Here is a 15970-nt window from a genome sequence, read left to right as displayed (position 1 = left end):
ATTCCTAAGGGAATTATATCTCCTTTATGTTCACATGCAACGCCAAAGGAGAGTTATGAGGAGGGCTTGGAAATTCTGAAAATTTTATGCAAAAGAAGTGCCCCTGGTACAGAAGGGGTACTTTTCAGTTAATATAGTGGTTCTGTGTATCTCACTACCTTCTACATAACATGCTGATGCAGTTACTGGGGGCGAAGAAAAGGCCACCATATCTTTATAATGCATACAAGAGAAACTCCTGAGAAGGCTTTTTTAAAAACTAGTTTCTATAATTTCTATTAAAGTATTTATTAGTGGAAGAATGTTTTTGTTAAAGAAATGTGGCATGAAACACAACCACCATAAACTACTTTCTATAACTCTCTTGATTATTAAAAATTAAAGATAAGCCTTGAATCCTACAAACAAATGGCTAAAATCTACATAATACATCTTAAGTGTGGCCCTGGGTTAAACTAATCTGTTTATTTTACCAAATATTAAATATCAGTATAAACAAACTACTATAATAAAAGGAAACAAAGGTATCCAAACTTGCCAAACCAAGTGGAAGTAAGATATTAAAATTGACAAATATTCAGTAAAATCTCAGAGCTTAGAAACCTCAGAGGCCTATTTTAAGTGGCATTATTGATGACACATGGTATTACTGACAGGGTATTTAGAATCATGAAGAGCTGATAGTTTTCTCTCTTCCTCAACTTCCTTTTCCTTAAACTCTTGCATTTACTGTTCATAATTCAACAATATTTGTTGAACATCTACTATGTACCAGGTACTAAGTGAAGTGTTAGGGAGGATACTAAAGATGAGAGAAAGCATAGCTCTGCCCTCGAAGACCATAAAAGCTAGGAGTCAAGAGAGAAAGGATGTGTATAAACGACTACAATATAATAGAAAGAGGAAAAAGTACAATGGAAGGAGGAAATTAATATTTACTAAGAGCCTGTCATGTACTAGGCACTGCGTTAAAAGTTATACCTATATTATCTTATTTTAATACTCCTGTATGTATCTGTTGAGGTAAGAAATTATTATCTCTGCTTTACAGATGGGGAAAATGAGACTCAGAATGACTGAGTAACTTGCCCAAGGTCACAGAGCTTATAAGTGAAAACCTAGGGTTTGACGTGCAGCCTATCTAGGCTTCACTTTCTATGACCCCTTTAGTGTAAAGGAGTATAGAAAGCTGTACACAGGGATGCCTGGGTGGCTCAGCCTGTTAAGCATCTGCCTTGGGTTTGGGTCATGGCCCTGGAATCCTGGGACTGAGTCTTGCACTGGACTCCTTGCTCAGCAGGGAGCGCTTGCTTGTCCTTCTGCCTACCACTTCCCCTGCATCTACTCTGTCTCTCTCTCTCTCTCAATCTGACAAATAAATAAATAAAATCTTAAAAAAAAGGAAAAAAAGCTGAACATATAAAGTTTTGTGGGGATTCAACAAAAGAGAGAGCAGATATCTTGCTGGAATAAATGTCATGTGAGTATGAAAGGTGACCATGTCTGGATGTGTGAAAACTGAGTGTATCTAGGAAACTGAGTATATCTATCTAAGAGGGAAACAGTTCTGAGAAAAGGTTATTCTAAGAAAAGACAAATGAAGAAAAATACATTTGAAGAGAGAAAAAATGCACATGGCTATATTTGGTTTGGATGAAGGATAGTGTTCAGAGCATTAAATGAAAAATTAGTGGGATATAGGGCTAGAAAAAACAGGCCAAATCCAAGGATTTAAATGTCGGGCTAATAATTAGATTTTGTTGGCCTCTAAGTGGTAATCATAGTGAAATTTAAAGTTTTGTAGTCAGAAGAACAACATCATCAGAGCCGTGACAGAAAAACTGTATCCATCAGACATATATGGAATGACACTGTCCACTGCTATTCTCCATCCTACCCCTCGATATCTCCACCATTAAGACAGGAAAAAGCTGCCATGTTCCCTTTCCTGATTTACTACCCTCGCAGGCATGACTGGCCAGGCAGGTAGCAGTCATGTTCTCACAGTGTGCACAATGGCAATGGGGAAGTCAGGATCAAAAGACATAGAAATGGGGGATTCTGTTGGATACGCAGTGAGCTAGAGGGATTTCACTGTGGTTGGGTAGAGCATGAGCACTTTGACTCTCACACCTGGTAGGAGAGAGGAGAAGGAGAGGAGGACCTGGGATGGAGAGCGTCATGTAGACAGGGAATAGTAGGCATGGGGAGCCTAGATTCAGCTATCAGAACAGGGGTGCCTGAATGTGGGCAGGACCTCAATCATTGGAACTAAGGCCTGGCACCAGGACCACACTTAGAGCAATGGGTCATCTGCATGTTGGAAAAGAGTCTTCTTAAATGCCACACATTTAAGGTCCCCATTACACCTATTATTAGATGTGCAGGTGGAGGGCAGGATTCTGGATGGAATTGAACTCATCCTTGGAATGGCAGGTCTGCAAAAGTTGAGAGAACTTCAACAATCTCCTTGACTATTAATAGTAAAAGAACCATCAAAGGAACAAAGACTGGATCTGTTTTCTTTGCCACAATTTCACAGCCTTATTGCTGTGCCGTGTACATGGAGCTAAATACATCCTTAAGGTATTGACTTAAATTGTGTTCATATGAATTAATGAACAAATAGTAGGGTGACTTTCATTTCGATAGATAAATTTTGCCCCACCTCCCAAAAAATTCTCAGGGCCGCTTTGTTTTGAAATACAAACACGCGTCTGTCTTTTTTCTCATTTCCTTTCCTCCTTTCTTCCCTGACTTGCTCTCTCATCACTTATTTTTTCTCTTCTTACCCAACCACTTTTCCCCAGTCTCTGTGACATTATTTACCCTATCCCATGCTTTTTCCTCTCCAAGGATTTGATTTCCTTTGGTACAATGGATTCACAGCAGCAACCTCTCCATTCATTTCTCTACCTCTTTTCCCATCTTAACCACAGCTGCTAGAATTGCCTCCCCCCCCCCTTCTTCCTAATATGCTTTCACCATCTCATTTCCCTTGTCAAGAATCATTTGCTTACCCATTTAGGTAAATGCAAAGACTCACCTCTCTTCCCTAAGGCCTATTTTCGTATTCAATTTCACAGTATCTCTGCCATTTAGCTTTGCAGGCCTCACAATTTCTTTTAACAATCTAAGTTAAATCCATCTAAGCTGTCTTCGGCTTTCAGAAGATCATCAGAAGAACTCCCTAAATAATAGACATTTTCCCTTTCTACCATCAGTCTACAAAATAAAACCTTATTAATCTGCAACTCCTAACTAAAGAAGGCGTGATACCAAAGAAGCAGAATCTTGCCTGAAACCTCTCTCAAGGAGAGACTTGCACTGAATACCATGAATAAGATGACATGGGAATGTTCAACCTATGCAAGAACACTTTACTGACATAAACATTTACACATGAAAAACAGGTTGCTGATTATAATTCTGTCCAAGTTCTTTAGTAAACTTTAAAGGAGGTGCAATCCCTCAGCTCAGACATTGACAACCCTTTTGTTGGAAGTTGGTTATTTGGAAATCTGATTGTATCTTCACACAGGAATCCTAATAAAAGATGGTTTATGTTCCCAGATCAACCCACAAAGCCCACTTTTAATGCACCCCCCCAAAAATCTTATTGTTCCCTAGAAATGTTTTGGCAATGCTATCTCAATGGAAAATCCACTGTAAATTAGGATTTGGGATCAGTCAGTGGGAGTAAGGATTTTTAGTACAGTAGGTAGTCCAACTAAGGAGTCATCCCTCGGTGACATGGTTATGACTCAGGGAGCGGGAGAGAAACTTGGGTTTGAGGACTGGTTAAGGGAACTTGTTTGGAGAAATCTTGTTTAGGAAGCCAACTTTCTTCTTCCTTTTTCTCCCTTAACTAGTTGCAAAGGGAAATGGGAGGGAGAGTAAGGAAAAAGTTTTACAAAGTTCATGCTCTTCGCTTTCCCCACAATTAACAATATGTGCTAAGACAACACAGCAATAAAGGAGGAGCATAATTAGCGGGGGAAAGAATGTGGCACTTTGGTTGCATTGAAACTTACATATATAAATAACAAAAAAATAAGTTCTGAGGAATTTAAGCTCTGAAACCTTATAAAAATTTGGGAAATTAAAGAACTACTTCTTTAATTTTTCAAGAAAAAACTGTGTTATCATTTTATGTCACCAAAGAGTTGAAAGAAAAAAAGGGAAGACATATCCCAAATTATAAGTTCCTGTACACACTATATATGCTGTATGTGAATAAAATCATTTTTAGTAGACCAAAAAACAGAACATGAATATTTTAAGAGAAATTTGATCAAATAAAAGAAACCTTTCAAATATTTTAACAACCCATAAAAATTTTCCAATTTAGGTTTTAAATGTACATTGCTTGCTTATTCATTTTATCTATATTATAAATATATATTAAACAGATTTAATGTGTAGTTTATATAAATCTACTCAGGAAAAAGTGGATTTATGGTAACATGGTAATGTAAGATTTAACTGTATAAAATACTATAACTGTGCTGTACATATTGATAATCACATTTACTACATCATTTCTATGTTTTCATATTTTTAGAGACAAAATTTGTTCTTGGAGGTAAAAGCCTATTTAGTTTCCACTTTTTGCAGAAATTTCCCAAGAGTAGATTAGAGGCTGGGAAAGTAATACATTATGATAGGTGGTAAGGAAAATAAAAATGGAGACTGTATATCAAAATACATCTATAATTTATAAAAAACATCACTACATAGTTAATAATCACTAAGCGCTAAATGGAAACTTCCATTAAGAATTACTTAATTTAAAATCTAAACTTGGAAGTTTCTTTTGAAAAATGTTATGATGATGACGTAGAGTTAAGAGGTAGGTCAAGACTTTCCCTTGGGAACATACCAACAAAACTCTTTGCCTATTTTTTGTGCCATAGAAAGATGATGTGAGTTATCTCCCGGCTTTGCATTTCCCTCATGCTAATTCTTCCTGAACCCAGTGCTTATCCTTTTGCTGTGACAAGAGGGATACATTTTGAAAATAATGATCATGTGATTCAAGTATCCACTAAAGGCAAAAAAAATAGCCAAGATGCAGGAAAACCAGAGCAGGTCACTATTTTAAAATGCCAATTCTATCTTCCTTGAAAGTTTCCAAAGTTTTCAAGCACAGGCAGTTAGATAGACTTTAATTTTTTAAGTGCCATGATATATTTTCAAATCTTGGTTACAGTGATTCATAATGTCCTGCCCATTCTTGGCTCCCTATGCTGGTTTATCATCTTTCTTCTGCTCATTAACTGTGGCAGAAACTCAAGATTTATTATGAACATGGTCTTCTTCTTAGCTATTTTCTTTAACATCTCATTAACTAATATGCTTTCAATGCTGTCTCTTTGTCCAATTTTCCAAGTCTATATATCTCAATCTGAATTTTCCCCTCTCTGTTTTGTCTATAGGATTCTTGCACTTGGACGCTGTTTAAGATGTAGGTGCCAAGCCTCACTGCTGCTTCCCTCCAAGGCAGTGTAAGGATGCAGATCCCATACGTCCTACCGCTGCCTGCATTCCTCTAGCAGCTGGAGAGCTCTGGACCTCCTGGGCCAGACCAGAGGTGCCGGGGAGTTAACACCCAGGCACCATTCTCAACAAAAGAGAAAGGGAAATTAGTAGATAAATACATCAATCTCCCCAGCCTTTCAGTGAGCAATTCTGAGACAAGCTCTACAGTCTCTCACAGCTTCCTCAGGAATACATCTGTTTTCTGGCCCTCTTGTCTCTCCTGTGTCATTTCCCCATGCCCTCACAATGCTTCCTGGGATTGTCTCCCAAATAAATTACTTATACCCAAATCCTTATCTAAAAGACTGCTTTAGGGTAGGCAGAGGTGATCCTAGCAAAGACAGAGGTCCTATTAATATTTAAAATATTTTACAGATTATAATAATCTCTAAACCAGCACTCTAACTTCTTTTATCCTCTGCTATCTTACCTTTTCGCCTTCTCTTGTGAGCTGAGTGTAGAGGTTTTTACAGACATTCTTGACTTCTGCCCCCAGTTGTATGGTGTCACTCCATGCGAGTCATGGATCTCTTCCAATTCTGTGTGTGTGTGTGTGTGTGCGCGCGTGTGCGTGCGCACATGTATACAACAGCAGGACTGTTGTAAGCATTAAATAAAATAAAGCATGCAAAGCACCTTTTATTTGACATCATCCCATTTCAATGTAGCAGTTTCAAATTTGGGAAATAAGCTACAACTTTCTTTTCTGGGTTTTTTTTTCCCTCCAATAATTGAGCCAACTTAGAAAGCAAGTGTGGAAATCACAAATAATAAGAGTATTTTCTGATATGAGTGTAAGTTAATTACATGGCAAACTTTCTCTCATGAGCATGGTGTGGAAAGGACTGCTCTACTGAGGTACGTGGGTTTCTTTGTTTATTTTGTTAGATAGCCTTAGACACTGAGCTCATAAAAACTATAAATAACATCCTCATGGTCTGGTGTGAGAATTAGCTGACAATAATTTGGATATTGACTCACAAAGATATCATGAAAATTGTTTATTTACTAAATAGTCTAGGACAGAAATAGCATTTGGTATATCAAGGGGAAAATGACGTAAGAGGAATTCAATAAATATTTATGTTATTTAGAGGTACTATGATGTTAAAGGTAAAAACATTAATAATGACTTTCCCTTCTCCATAGCATCCTACAGACCACAATCAGTATTAATATTGAGTGTGTTGTTTTTTACCGACTCTGCATTTCTGACTCGTCATTTCATTCCCTTCTTTAATAATTTCATCTTCCTACACATTCCTCCCCTTCCTAAAATTTCCTCATTTTCTTCAATAGAATTTATAGCTCTTAAAGATTTTTCTGTTGACTGCATTCACATTTAATTATAAATCATGTCTTCAGCAGTTGGTTTATATTGAAAATGTAGATCAAATTCAATATCTGTCTGTAATGAATCAAAAGTCACTGGTATGATCACCGTCTAAATAGTCAGTCTGTGTGGATTTATGGCAACATTATTAGTACGTGATTAATCAGTACCTAACGCAAACCAGTTCATACCCAACATCTACTAAGTCATTTATTCTTACATTAAAGTCCTGGGGCACTGTTTTAGATCAGTTTAGAGTTTTGCTTTGTAGGATAGTACGTTGTTAAATTTGCCATCTGGCCCAACAGCTGATGTGGCTCACAAAGCCTGGAGAGGCCCCAGAGCTTTACTCCTGGGAAATATTTGGTCTACTGTGTGGTGTCATGATTACTGGTTCATAGCTTTTTTATAGCCACTGAAAAGAATTGCAGAAAAATCTCCACACTGAGGAAATCCTAAACTGAAATTAATTTATTAGGAAAGAGTTCACTTACCTGAGGACCAGGTTGACCCTGAAATTGAAAAGAAAAAAAAGAGGAAAACAATTATAAAAATTTCTTTTTAAGTAACGATTTTCATTACCGAAACTTAAACTAGTTCTAAAACTCTTTACCAAATGTTTTTGAAGATCATAAACCTAACTACTGACAAATTTTACATTGTGGTTTTGAAAAACCATATTATATCTTGCTATTTTAGTTCTATGCTATTTATCTGAAATCTTGCTATCATGGTCTGTTTTATATTAACTCCAAAATGACTCAGGGGCTTTAGTATGCGCTAGAGTTAAATTGGAGAGAAAAAAAGGTAAAAGGTGAACTATGTTATCATAATGACTGGGTTACTTCAACAGAGGGCCTTCTAGCACAGACTATTACTATGAGCTACCTATTCAAAGAGCACAGTGAACAAGAAAAAAAGAGGCCGATATTTTTAGTTTTAGAATTCCGAGTCTTTGGAGTTCTCATTGTTTCAATAATACTTTAAGTCAATTTTGAAAATAAACACCCATCTTTTACTCAGTACAATCCAACCTAAGGGCATTTTAAAAGAATATAAGAAGCCTTAGGCTCAATTAAAGTGCATCAGAACTCCTCACTTGGTCGATAGTTTATGGAACCATTGGACGATGTAATTCAGTTTGAATGGCACTTTTCTGTTCTTTAAGCTAACAAAAATTTCAAAGCAGCATTGACTGTAAAAGCTTCTCAAGGAAAATCACCTGTGAATAAAAGTATTGATTACACATCACCTTCTTCTCTAATTGGGTTTCATACAAGAAGAGATGAAAGAAAAAGTGTACATCAAGTTAAGGAATCTTTAAAAATAAATTAATAATGTTCAATTTCATTATACCAGCTGCATGCCACTGGGCATCCATATAGAAAAGCACAGAACTAATACAACTCCCAAAGAACACGCTCCTTCCCTCTGCCTCCCTCCCTCTCTCCTTCTCTTACTCTCTCTCTCTCAGACCCTCTCCAGGCTTGGAATTTCTCTAGGTGCTTATTCTCTAACTGATTGGGAATAGAATAGATGATTTTTAAGAACTTTGTCTGAAAATGTGGTTTGCCAGGTTTTATCTAATCAAACCAGTTACTGTGGATATTACTCACAGCAATCCTGTGTGCTAGTGGTGGTACTTTTCAAGTACTGGGCACGTTTGGACATGTTAGTCTATTTATTCCTTATGACAGCTCTACATTTTACAAATGAAGAAACTGAGGCTCATAGAAATAAAGTAACAGTCACAGAGCTGATAGGTGGAAAAGACCATTTAAACCCAAATCTGATCTACAATGGTATCAGGGCACCCTTCAACTGAGAAGATGCTCTAAACTTCCCAACCACTCCTGACTGCAAGCAACAGCGTGAATCTCTGCTTAGAGATATAGACCCAGGACCAGCAGGCACCCAGCCTTTTAACTGATACTTGTATACAAACCAGGTCAGCTAAGGATCTTGAGGGTAACAGACAACCCTAAAATTAGCGTTGAACTTGGGGAACCTAAGGTAGGTGGAGGCAGGGCTCTCCACCTACATGTGACTGTAGATCTTCCCAAAGCCATGTAATGGACGAGATTACAATATGCGCTCACTCCCACTTATACTCTGCCTCTCTCTCTCTGGATGCTTTAAGCCTCTGACCTTCCTAAAACTTCGAATTAATGCAAACTCAAAAATGTGAACATGCATCTTTTAAAGAAATCCAGAACACATTAGATCTTTTCTATGTTGTTGTTGTTGTTAAAAACACAAAGGTAGGATTGTCTAAAATCAGAAATACTTTTGACAAAATAATAGTTTAGCATCATTGCTGAGATTGTTTGATTCCTACAATTGTTCTACACATGACAGACTATTCCTGTCTATCTTTCAAATGTGGCATTCCTGGGGTGTCTGGGTGGCTCAGTCAGTTAGGTGTTTGCCTTCGTCTCAGGTCATGGTCCTGGGGTCCTGGATCAAGTCCTGCCTCCAGCTCCCTGCTTAGTGGTGAGTCTGCTTCTCCCTCTGCCCTTCTCCACTGTTCATGCTCTCTCCCAAGTTCTCACTCATGCTTTCTCTCACTCATGCTCTCTCTCCCTTGAATAAATAAATAAAACCTTTTTAAAAATGTGGCAATCCTGCCATTGCACTGAACGAAAGATTTCAGCATAATGTATGCATATATTTATATTACTATAAACAAATACACATTAGGTTCTGGATTTTATGTTAGTGGTGGTGAAAACAATAAGTGACAGTAAAATTGAAAAGTTGACTTTTACGTAAGTATTAAAAATTATGTAGTACCAGGAGACTCAGACTACTGCAATGTATGATATGAACTTCAAGTGTCTATGGTGTGCATGAGTGAGTGTGTGTGTGTGTGTGTGTATATATACAGAGTGGGGAACATGAAAAGGAAGGATGGAAGTGGGTGGTAGACAGGCTTCCCTCCAAAGTGATGCATATAACTTGACAAATTTGATTAAGTCTCCCTAAAACATGGATTACACAGTGTAAACCTTACACAAGATTCCAGGACTGCCTACCTCAAATCTTCTCACTCAGTGGGATGTAACAAAGATTCCAGAACAGATACCTAGAATACTGTAAGGAAACAGTCTAATGGCTGAAGTCTCGTAGTCTTCTGAATAGAGCTATGTGGATGAATGAGGAAAGTGATCAGAGGACAGGTTCAGTGGGCATGGCAGTGGCAGCTTCCCTTATGGGAATGCAGAGCATAGAAGGAGATTGGACAAGAGGCCAAAAGTGATGAACAGGGAGCAGAAACTCCCTAGTGATCGAGGACCCTAGCCATGAAGACTTCTTCCACACCAATCACAAAAGAAATATCTCAGAATTGCTTTAAGTCGCTTCTGAGTAGTTTATTGAGAAATCCAAGTATCCTCATTCATTTGTAGGTATTTTCTAGTCTATTCTAATTTACGGATAGTGAACCTTATTCGTAATCAACTGTGAGAGTTAATTCTTTTCGGTTTTCTAAAACACACTCCAAATAAATATTTATAAATTACGACTGAGGTTTACAAAATACAACTTACGTTGAATTTTTAAACAAGGAATTCCTTAAAAGGATGTTTTCCCTGAGCAAATCACCAAGCTGTTTCAAAAACTCAAATCTAGGATAATCAAGAGCCATCCCAAGGGTTAAATCACAGAAATACTGAAGTTTGAAAAGTAGATGCAAAGGTGGAGAAGGCTGAGCTCTGTGAGTCACTGATTTACTCTATGTCTACAGCTCGATACAATGCCCTCCAGGCAGCTAAGGCACCAGCATGAAGAAAAAGAAACAGCAGGAGGAGTGATTTTAAAAAGTGGTAATCAGAACAGCATGGTGGAAAACAATCAGCCAGTAGCTGATGCCTGACAGAAAAGTGTTCAAAGCAAGTTGAAAGTTTTGTGAGGCAAATAAACCACAATGGAGCATGATAAATGAGATGACATATCACTTGAGTATCTATTGTTACTTTAGGCAATTAAAGAGCCATATTAACCGTTCTCGGTTAGGCTGTTATCACAATTATGGCTGCCAGAAAGTGCTAACATCCTTCTCTAAACCGACAAAACCATTTAGATTTCTGACTGAGGCAATTAGTTTCACTACATGATATTTTTTTATGGATGGTAAATCTGTGTCACTCCTTTTCAGATGGGAAAAATGCCATTTTCCCATTAACACATGCACAGCCAGGCACACAAATTTGTACTTTTAAAGTACAATCTTACTTTTAAATAGTAATTAGGATAACAGACCCACATACATCTTTACTGTGATAAATTCTGAAATAAAAATACTCTCATTTACAAAAACTTGAGGGAATATTAGTATTGTTCACGCAACTCTAAAAGTTGCTACCTCTGCTTCAAGATAATTAGAAAGAAATTACTTCAGTAACTTTGAAACTCATCCTTAACAATCCCAAACTTGCTACTACGTTTAGTACCCTCAGATGCAGATTTGTTCATTTTCTTGAACTGAAAGAAAACACTTCAAAATAATAACTTCTAAGTGTTGCATTTTGGAGCCCTTACTGCCTAAAAAGCTCATTGGAAGATGATGACTGTAATTTCATTATCTCTTTATAAGTCTTAAATCCACACATTTGGACGTCAAGTTTGTTTTTCTTTTCAGGTGAAAATAGCATCTAAAGTAGACATCCAGGTAAAGCTTTAGAATGACATGATAGGAACTCTGAGTGGAAACAGGATTGTCCTGGTGGCAGGATGTTTTGAGGACCCATAGATCCTAGCATAAAGCCATCTCAGTGGGATCCCTCAACCTTTCAAGAATCGCAGTCTGACCTAGAGTCTGTGTCACTAAGTGGAGCAGATACGCTCTACCCCTGTAGTACCAAGAGGCATCTTGCCCATCCTCACCACATGATGAGCTTGTTGACATTTCTTCCCCAGTATCCCAGTGCCCAAGTTAAAAGGTACTTCAGAAACAATTATTAAATTCCTAAGAGGTGAGGCTATTTTGACTAGTTCAAACACATGATTTCCAGTATCTCAAAGGAACCGTTAGTAAGTCTACTGTTCTTACACTACAGGATTAGATTTTCAAAATGTACCTTCTCAATCTAATAGCCTCTTTGCTTCTGGTCCCTGTAGAATAAACACATCTATGTCAAAGATGAAGTCTTTCCCCTCAATGGAATCTTCTTCAGATAAGAGAGATGGAACTAAGAAAGAAGCCTGTGGAGGCTTAAAAGGAGGACGTACCTACCTATACACATGCCACTGAACAAAATGCATGAGAGTTCCATCCTGAAGAAAAATCACTCCCTAGTTTGATTAGGCCTCCATAGTCAATTAATGTGAGAATATTCTACTCAATTACTTTGTAAATTATAAAACGCCATACAAATGCAGCATGGCAATTTATAGTAGCTTATAAAGCCAATACCAACAATTCATTCCGCTAATTCAAGTTTAGATAAAAAGTGTCTATTAATTTTAAAAACAAATTAACATGCAAATGATATACTACAGAGAAAAGCAATTGAAGAAATAAAGCATTATGGATTATGTGTATTAATTAAAAAATGACTTAGCAAAGACTGCATAATCTCTCAATGTCTGAAAGCTGCTCATGCTTCCAAGGACTTACACGCTTGACTGAAATAAACATTATTCATAATTTATACTGCCTGTTGTGTTACCCTACGGGATAGATATTAATAATTCTTACTTTAGCCACATTCACATAATACTACTTAGATAAGAGTATTTCAATTTAAAGTTTTCTTTTAAAAATTATTTAATCCCTAGTGGTTTTAATTCTGGGAAATGCCATATTCTACTCCAGAGGAAACAAAAAGCTATAGTTTCAAGCCTGGTGGGTATACATTCTCTAAAGTTTAAGAGTGAGAGCAAACATGGAGATGGTTTGGTTGGGTTCAATATAAAGAAAACAAAAATTTATTCAAAATGGAAGATTTGGGGGAGCCTGTTTGGTTCAGTCAGTGAAGTGTCTGACTGGTGATTTCGGCTCAGGTCATGAACTCATGGGTTGTGGGATCGAGCCCAATGTCAGGCTCCACACTCAGCAGGGAGTCTGCTTGAAATTTTCTTCCCCTACTTCTGTAGGTACTCTCTCTCTTTCTCGCTCTCAAATAAATAAATATTTTTTTTTAAATGGAAGATTTGGGGACCTGGGTAGCTCAGTGGGTTAAAGCCTCTGCCTTCAGCTCAGGTCATGATCTCAGGGTCCTGGGATTAAGCCCCACGTCAGGCTCTCTGTTCAGCAGGAAGCCTGTTTCTCCCTCTCTCTGCCTGCCACTCTGCCTACTTGTGATCTCTGTCAGAGAATAAATAAAATCTTTAAAAAAAATGGAAGATTTGTTCCATGATATTTGCCTTTCATAATTAGATAACATAACTTAAAGATTTACTCTTATATACAAATAGATTAACATATCCTCACAATAATTAAAAAGCATTATTATACTTTCAAACACAATACCATATTTATCTTTTCAAGATTAAATGCTCATAATGAGAACATAGAAAAGTAAAGAATTTTATAATATGCATGTTTTGTCATTAAAAATTTCATAGACTAAATGTAAGAAAGATAAGGATTCTGCATTAATTTACAATGTTAGAATTTATTGGATTCCTACCATTCTCCTGAGGTTGATTTGAATTATTGCTTACATATTTCTATATAAATATTTAAATATTTATAAATATACAGATACATTCGCAATTTTTGTATTTTATTTTATTTTTATTTTATATTTATTATTTATTTATTTTTCTTTATGATATGACACTGAAAAATCAGTGTTATTCCAGTTATGAATTTCATATATTTTATTTACTTATATTGTGGTATATAAAACACAGATTATACATTTTTCGGATACAGTTGTACATGTGTATACATATGTATTCACTCAGACCTATATTTGTAACTCTATCTCCATAAAGGAAAGGGAGGAAGGAAGGGAGGGAATGGGAGGTGGGAGGAGGAAGAGAGGAGAATGTATACTTCTGGGGAGTGGACTTATGGGTAATTATTTCCATCTTTAGAGGTTTCTATACTGTTCAAAATGTTACTAGCCCCATGTCTTGATTATAAAAATATTTATCAGGGGCGCCTGGGTGGCTCAGTGGGTTAAGGCCTCTGCTTTAGGCTCAAGTCATGATCCTGGGGTCCTCGGATCGAGCCCCACATCCGGCTCTGGGCTCCGCGGAGAGCCTCCTTCCTCCTCTCTCTCCCTGCCTGCCTCTCTTGTCCACTTGTAATCTGTCTGTCAAATAAACAAATAAAATCCTTAAAAAAATATTTAATCTTTAAAAATATTTGTCACACAGTACTTACTTCACTGCAGAAAACTTTTAAACAGAATCTTAATTAGGTTGTTAAATTTTTTCCATACTAAATTCATTCATTCAAAGATCTAGGTCCGTAATTTTGAGTTCCATTTCCAACTTCTCCTAATTCAGGCTCTTTTTAATTACGTGGAAGAATTTTAAAAAAGTAAAAGTATTAAAACTATTCCTCAAAATTCGATAAACAAACGTTTTCAATTTACTTTCAGTGTATGTCCCACATCACTGCTGGAGTAGATTAAGAGTAGGGAAGGGGGCAGGAGAGTTCCAGAGTTGATCACCTGATTATAGGAAATCACGGATCCAGATAGTACAGGATCCCAATTAGGCCAAGTTTGTTAGAACCTTTGCTATTTTGCAAAGGTTTGGGGATTTGGCTGCATTATTTCATGGAGTTACTTGAAAAACTTATGCTTTAGGCTATCAGTGTGTGTATCAAACTTTTAAAACATAATACATATCCAAGTCTTCTCACCAACTGGCATGCAATCAGGAAGGGCTCTCAAGGTCTAAATAAATGACAAGTTTTACAAACATATGTTTGGTAAACATACAGAATACATGTGAGGAAAGACACCTGCTCAGCTTCTATAGTTTAAAAACACATGCTTTTTGTTGAATGCAAAGGCATTTTTTACTGCCTTGTCAATTTTTATTGTATATATATCTTAAACTGATTTCTCCAAAATAAAAAAATGTTTATTAACATCTTTAAAAGTGTGCTATTTTGATTATTCCAGATAAATACAGAAAACAAATTTATAAACATCTAACAAGCTTATTAAATTTATGTCGGTGTCAAATTCCAATTTTCTAAATAGTGTGTAAAATATGGGTGTTAACAGTGTTCTCTACAGCTGCCTGTTCTAGATGTTTTGCATTAACAGATAAGTGCTAACAGAGTAGTTAAGTTCATAATGCCTGAGTCACATAATGCTTATTGCTCCAGTGAAAAAGAACCCTAAATATGAAAACTTATTTTAAAACTGGGAAAAAAGGTCTTGCAAATTGAGAAGCTTGTGTGCCTTAGGATCTGAGATGTTTGGGTCTACATGGTAATAACTACTACTTACAGACTACCATAAGACACCAAAAGCATTATAAATGACACCTCTGTTACAATTACCCTGCAAATTAGGGTTCATTTCCATCATTTGTCATTGAACAATCCAAGACTCAGAGAGGATAGGGTCCCCAAAATTACACAGCTTCTTAAAGGGGAAGCTGGAATATGAACATGGGTCTGACTTGAACCCTTTTGTGTTCTCACTTGCATGATGCTTGTGACTGAAGCCATGGGTCTGGAAGAGATTCCCCACAAAGGGAAGCATGAAGAAGGGATCCTTAACCCTTTTGTGAATTGAATAAAAAGTTATTGTTGCTATGAGAAATATTCATACATGGAACACTTAAAATTTTACACACACACACACACACACACACACACAAAGACTTCCTTAAGTCTACCCATCAATTCTCTAGTGAATCATTCACCCCAATATAAGAGAAATATACCCCTGGGTGGAGAAATAGAAACATTTCAGGAACAAGAGACGAACAGTGTCCCATAAAGGAAACAGGAGGAAGAAATTAAAAACAGCAGTGAACTAGTATTATAGAAGTCAAAGGTGGAAAGAATTTCAAAAAGAGAAATTAAAATGAGGACCAAAAAGAGTCCATTGCATTTAACCAATAGGAAGTCAGAATCTTTAGTGTAATTAATTGAGCAGTGAGGTGAAGAAATTAAGA

General features: G+C 36.8%; 1 protein-coding gene across 14 annotated transcripts in view; it reads right to left on the bottom strand.

Annotated features, from left to right (window-relative positions):
• The window catches only part of COL25A1 (collagen type XXV alpha 1 chain), a 460001-nt gene that overhangs the window by 170694 nt on the left and 273337 nt on the right, over positions 1–15970 (bottom strand). For all 14 annotated transcript variants that reach the window (XM_013054002.2, XM_004748091.3, XM_045085556.1 and 11 more), the window contains one exon: positions 7369–7386. In XM_013054002.2, the coding sequence (XP_012909456.1) occupies positions 7369–7386 (18 nt within the window). The remainder of the gene's footprint in view (positions 1–7368; positions 7387–15970) is intronic.

Source organism: Mustela putorius, unplaced genomic scaffold (genome assembly GCF_011764305.1).
Source record: "Mustela putorius furo isolate JIRA1106 unplaced genomic scaffold, ASM1176430v1.1 tig00000868_pilon_pilon_pilon, whole genome shotgun sequence".
Classification (NCBI taxonomy): Eukaryota; Metazoa; Chordata; class Mammalia; order Carnivora; family Mustelidae; genus Mustela; species Mustela putorius.
The sequence above is the reverse complement of the archived record's forward strand: the minus strand, read 5'-3'. Positions and strand labels throughout refer to the sequence as shown.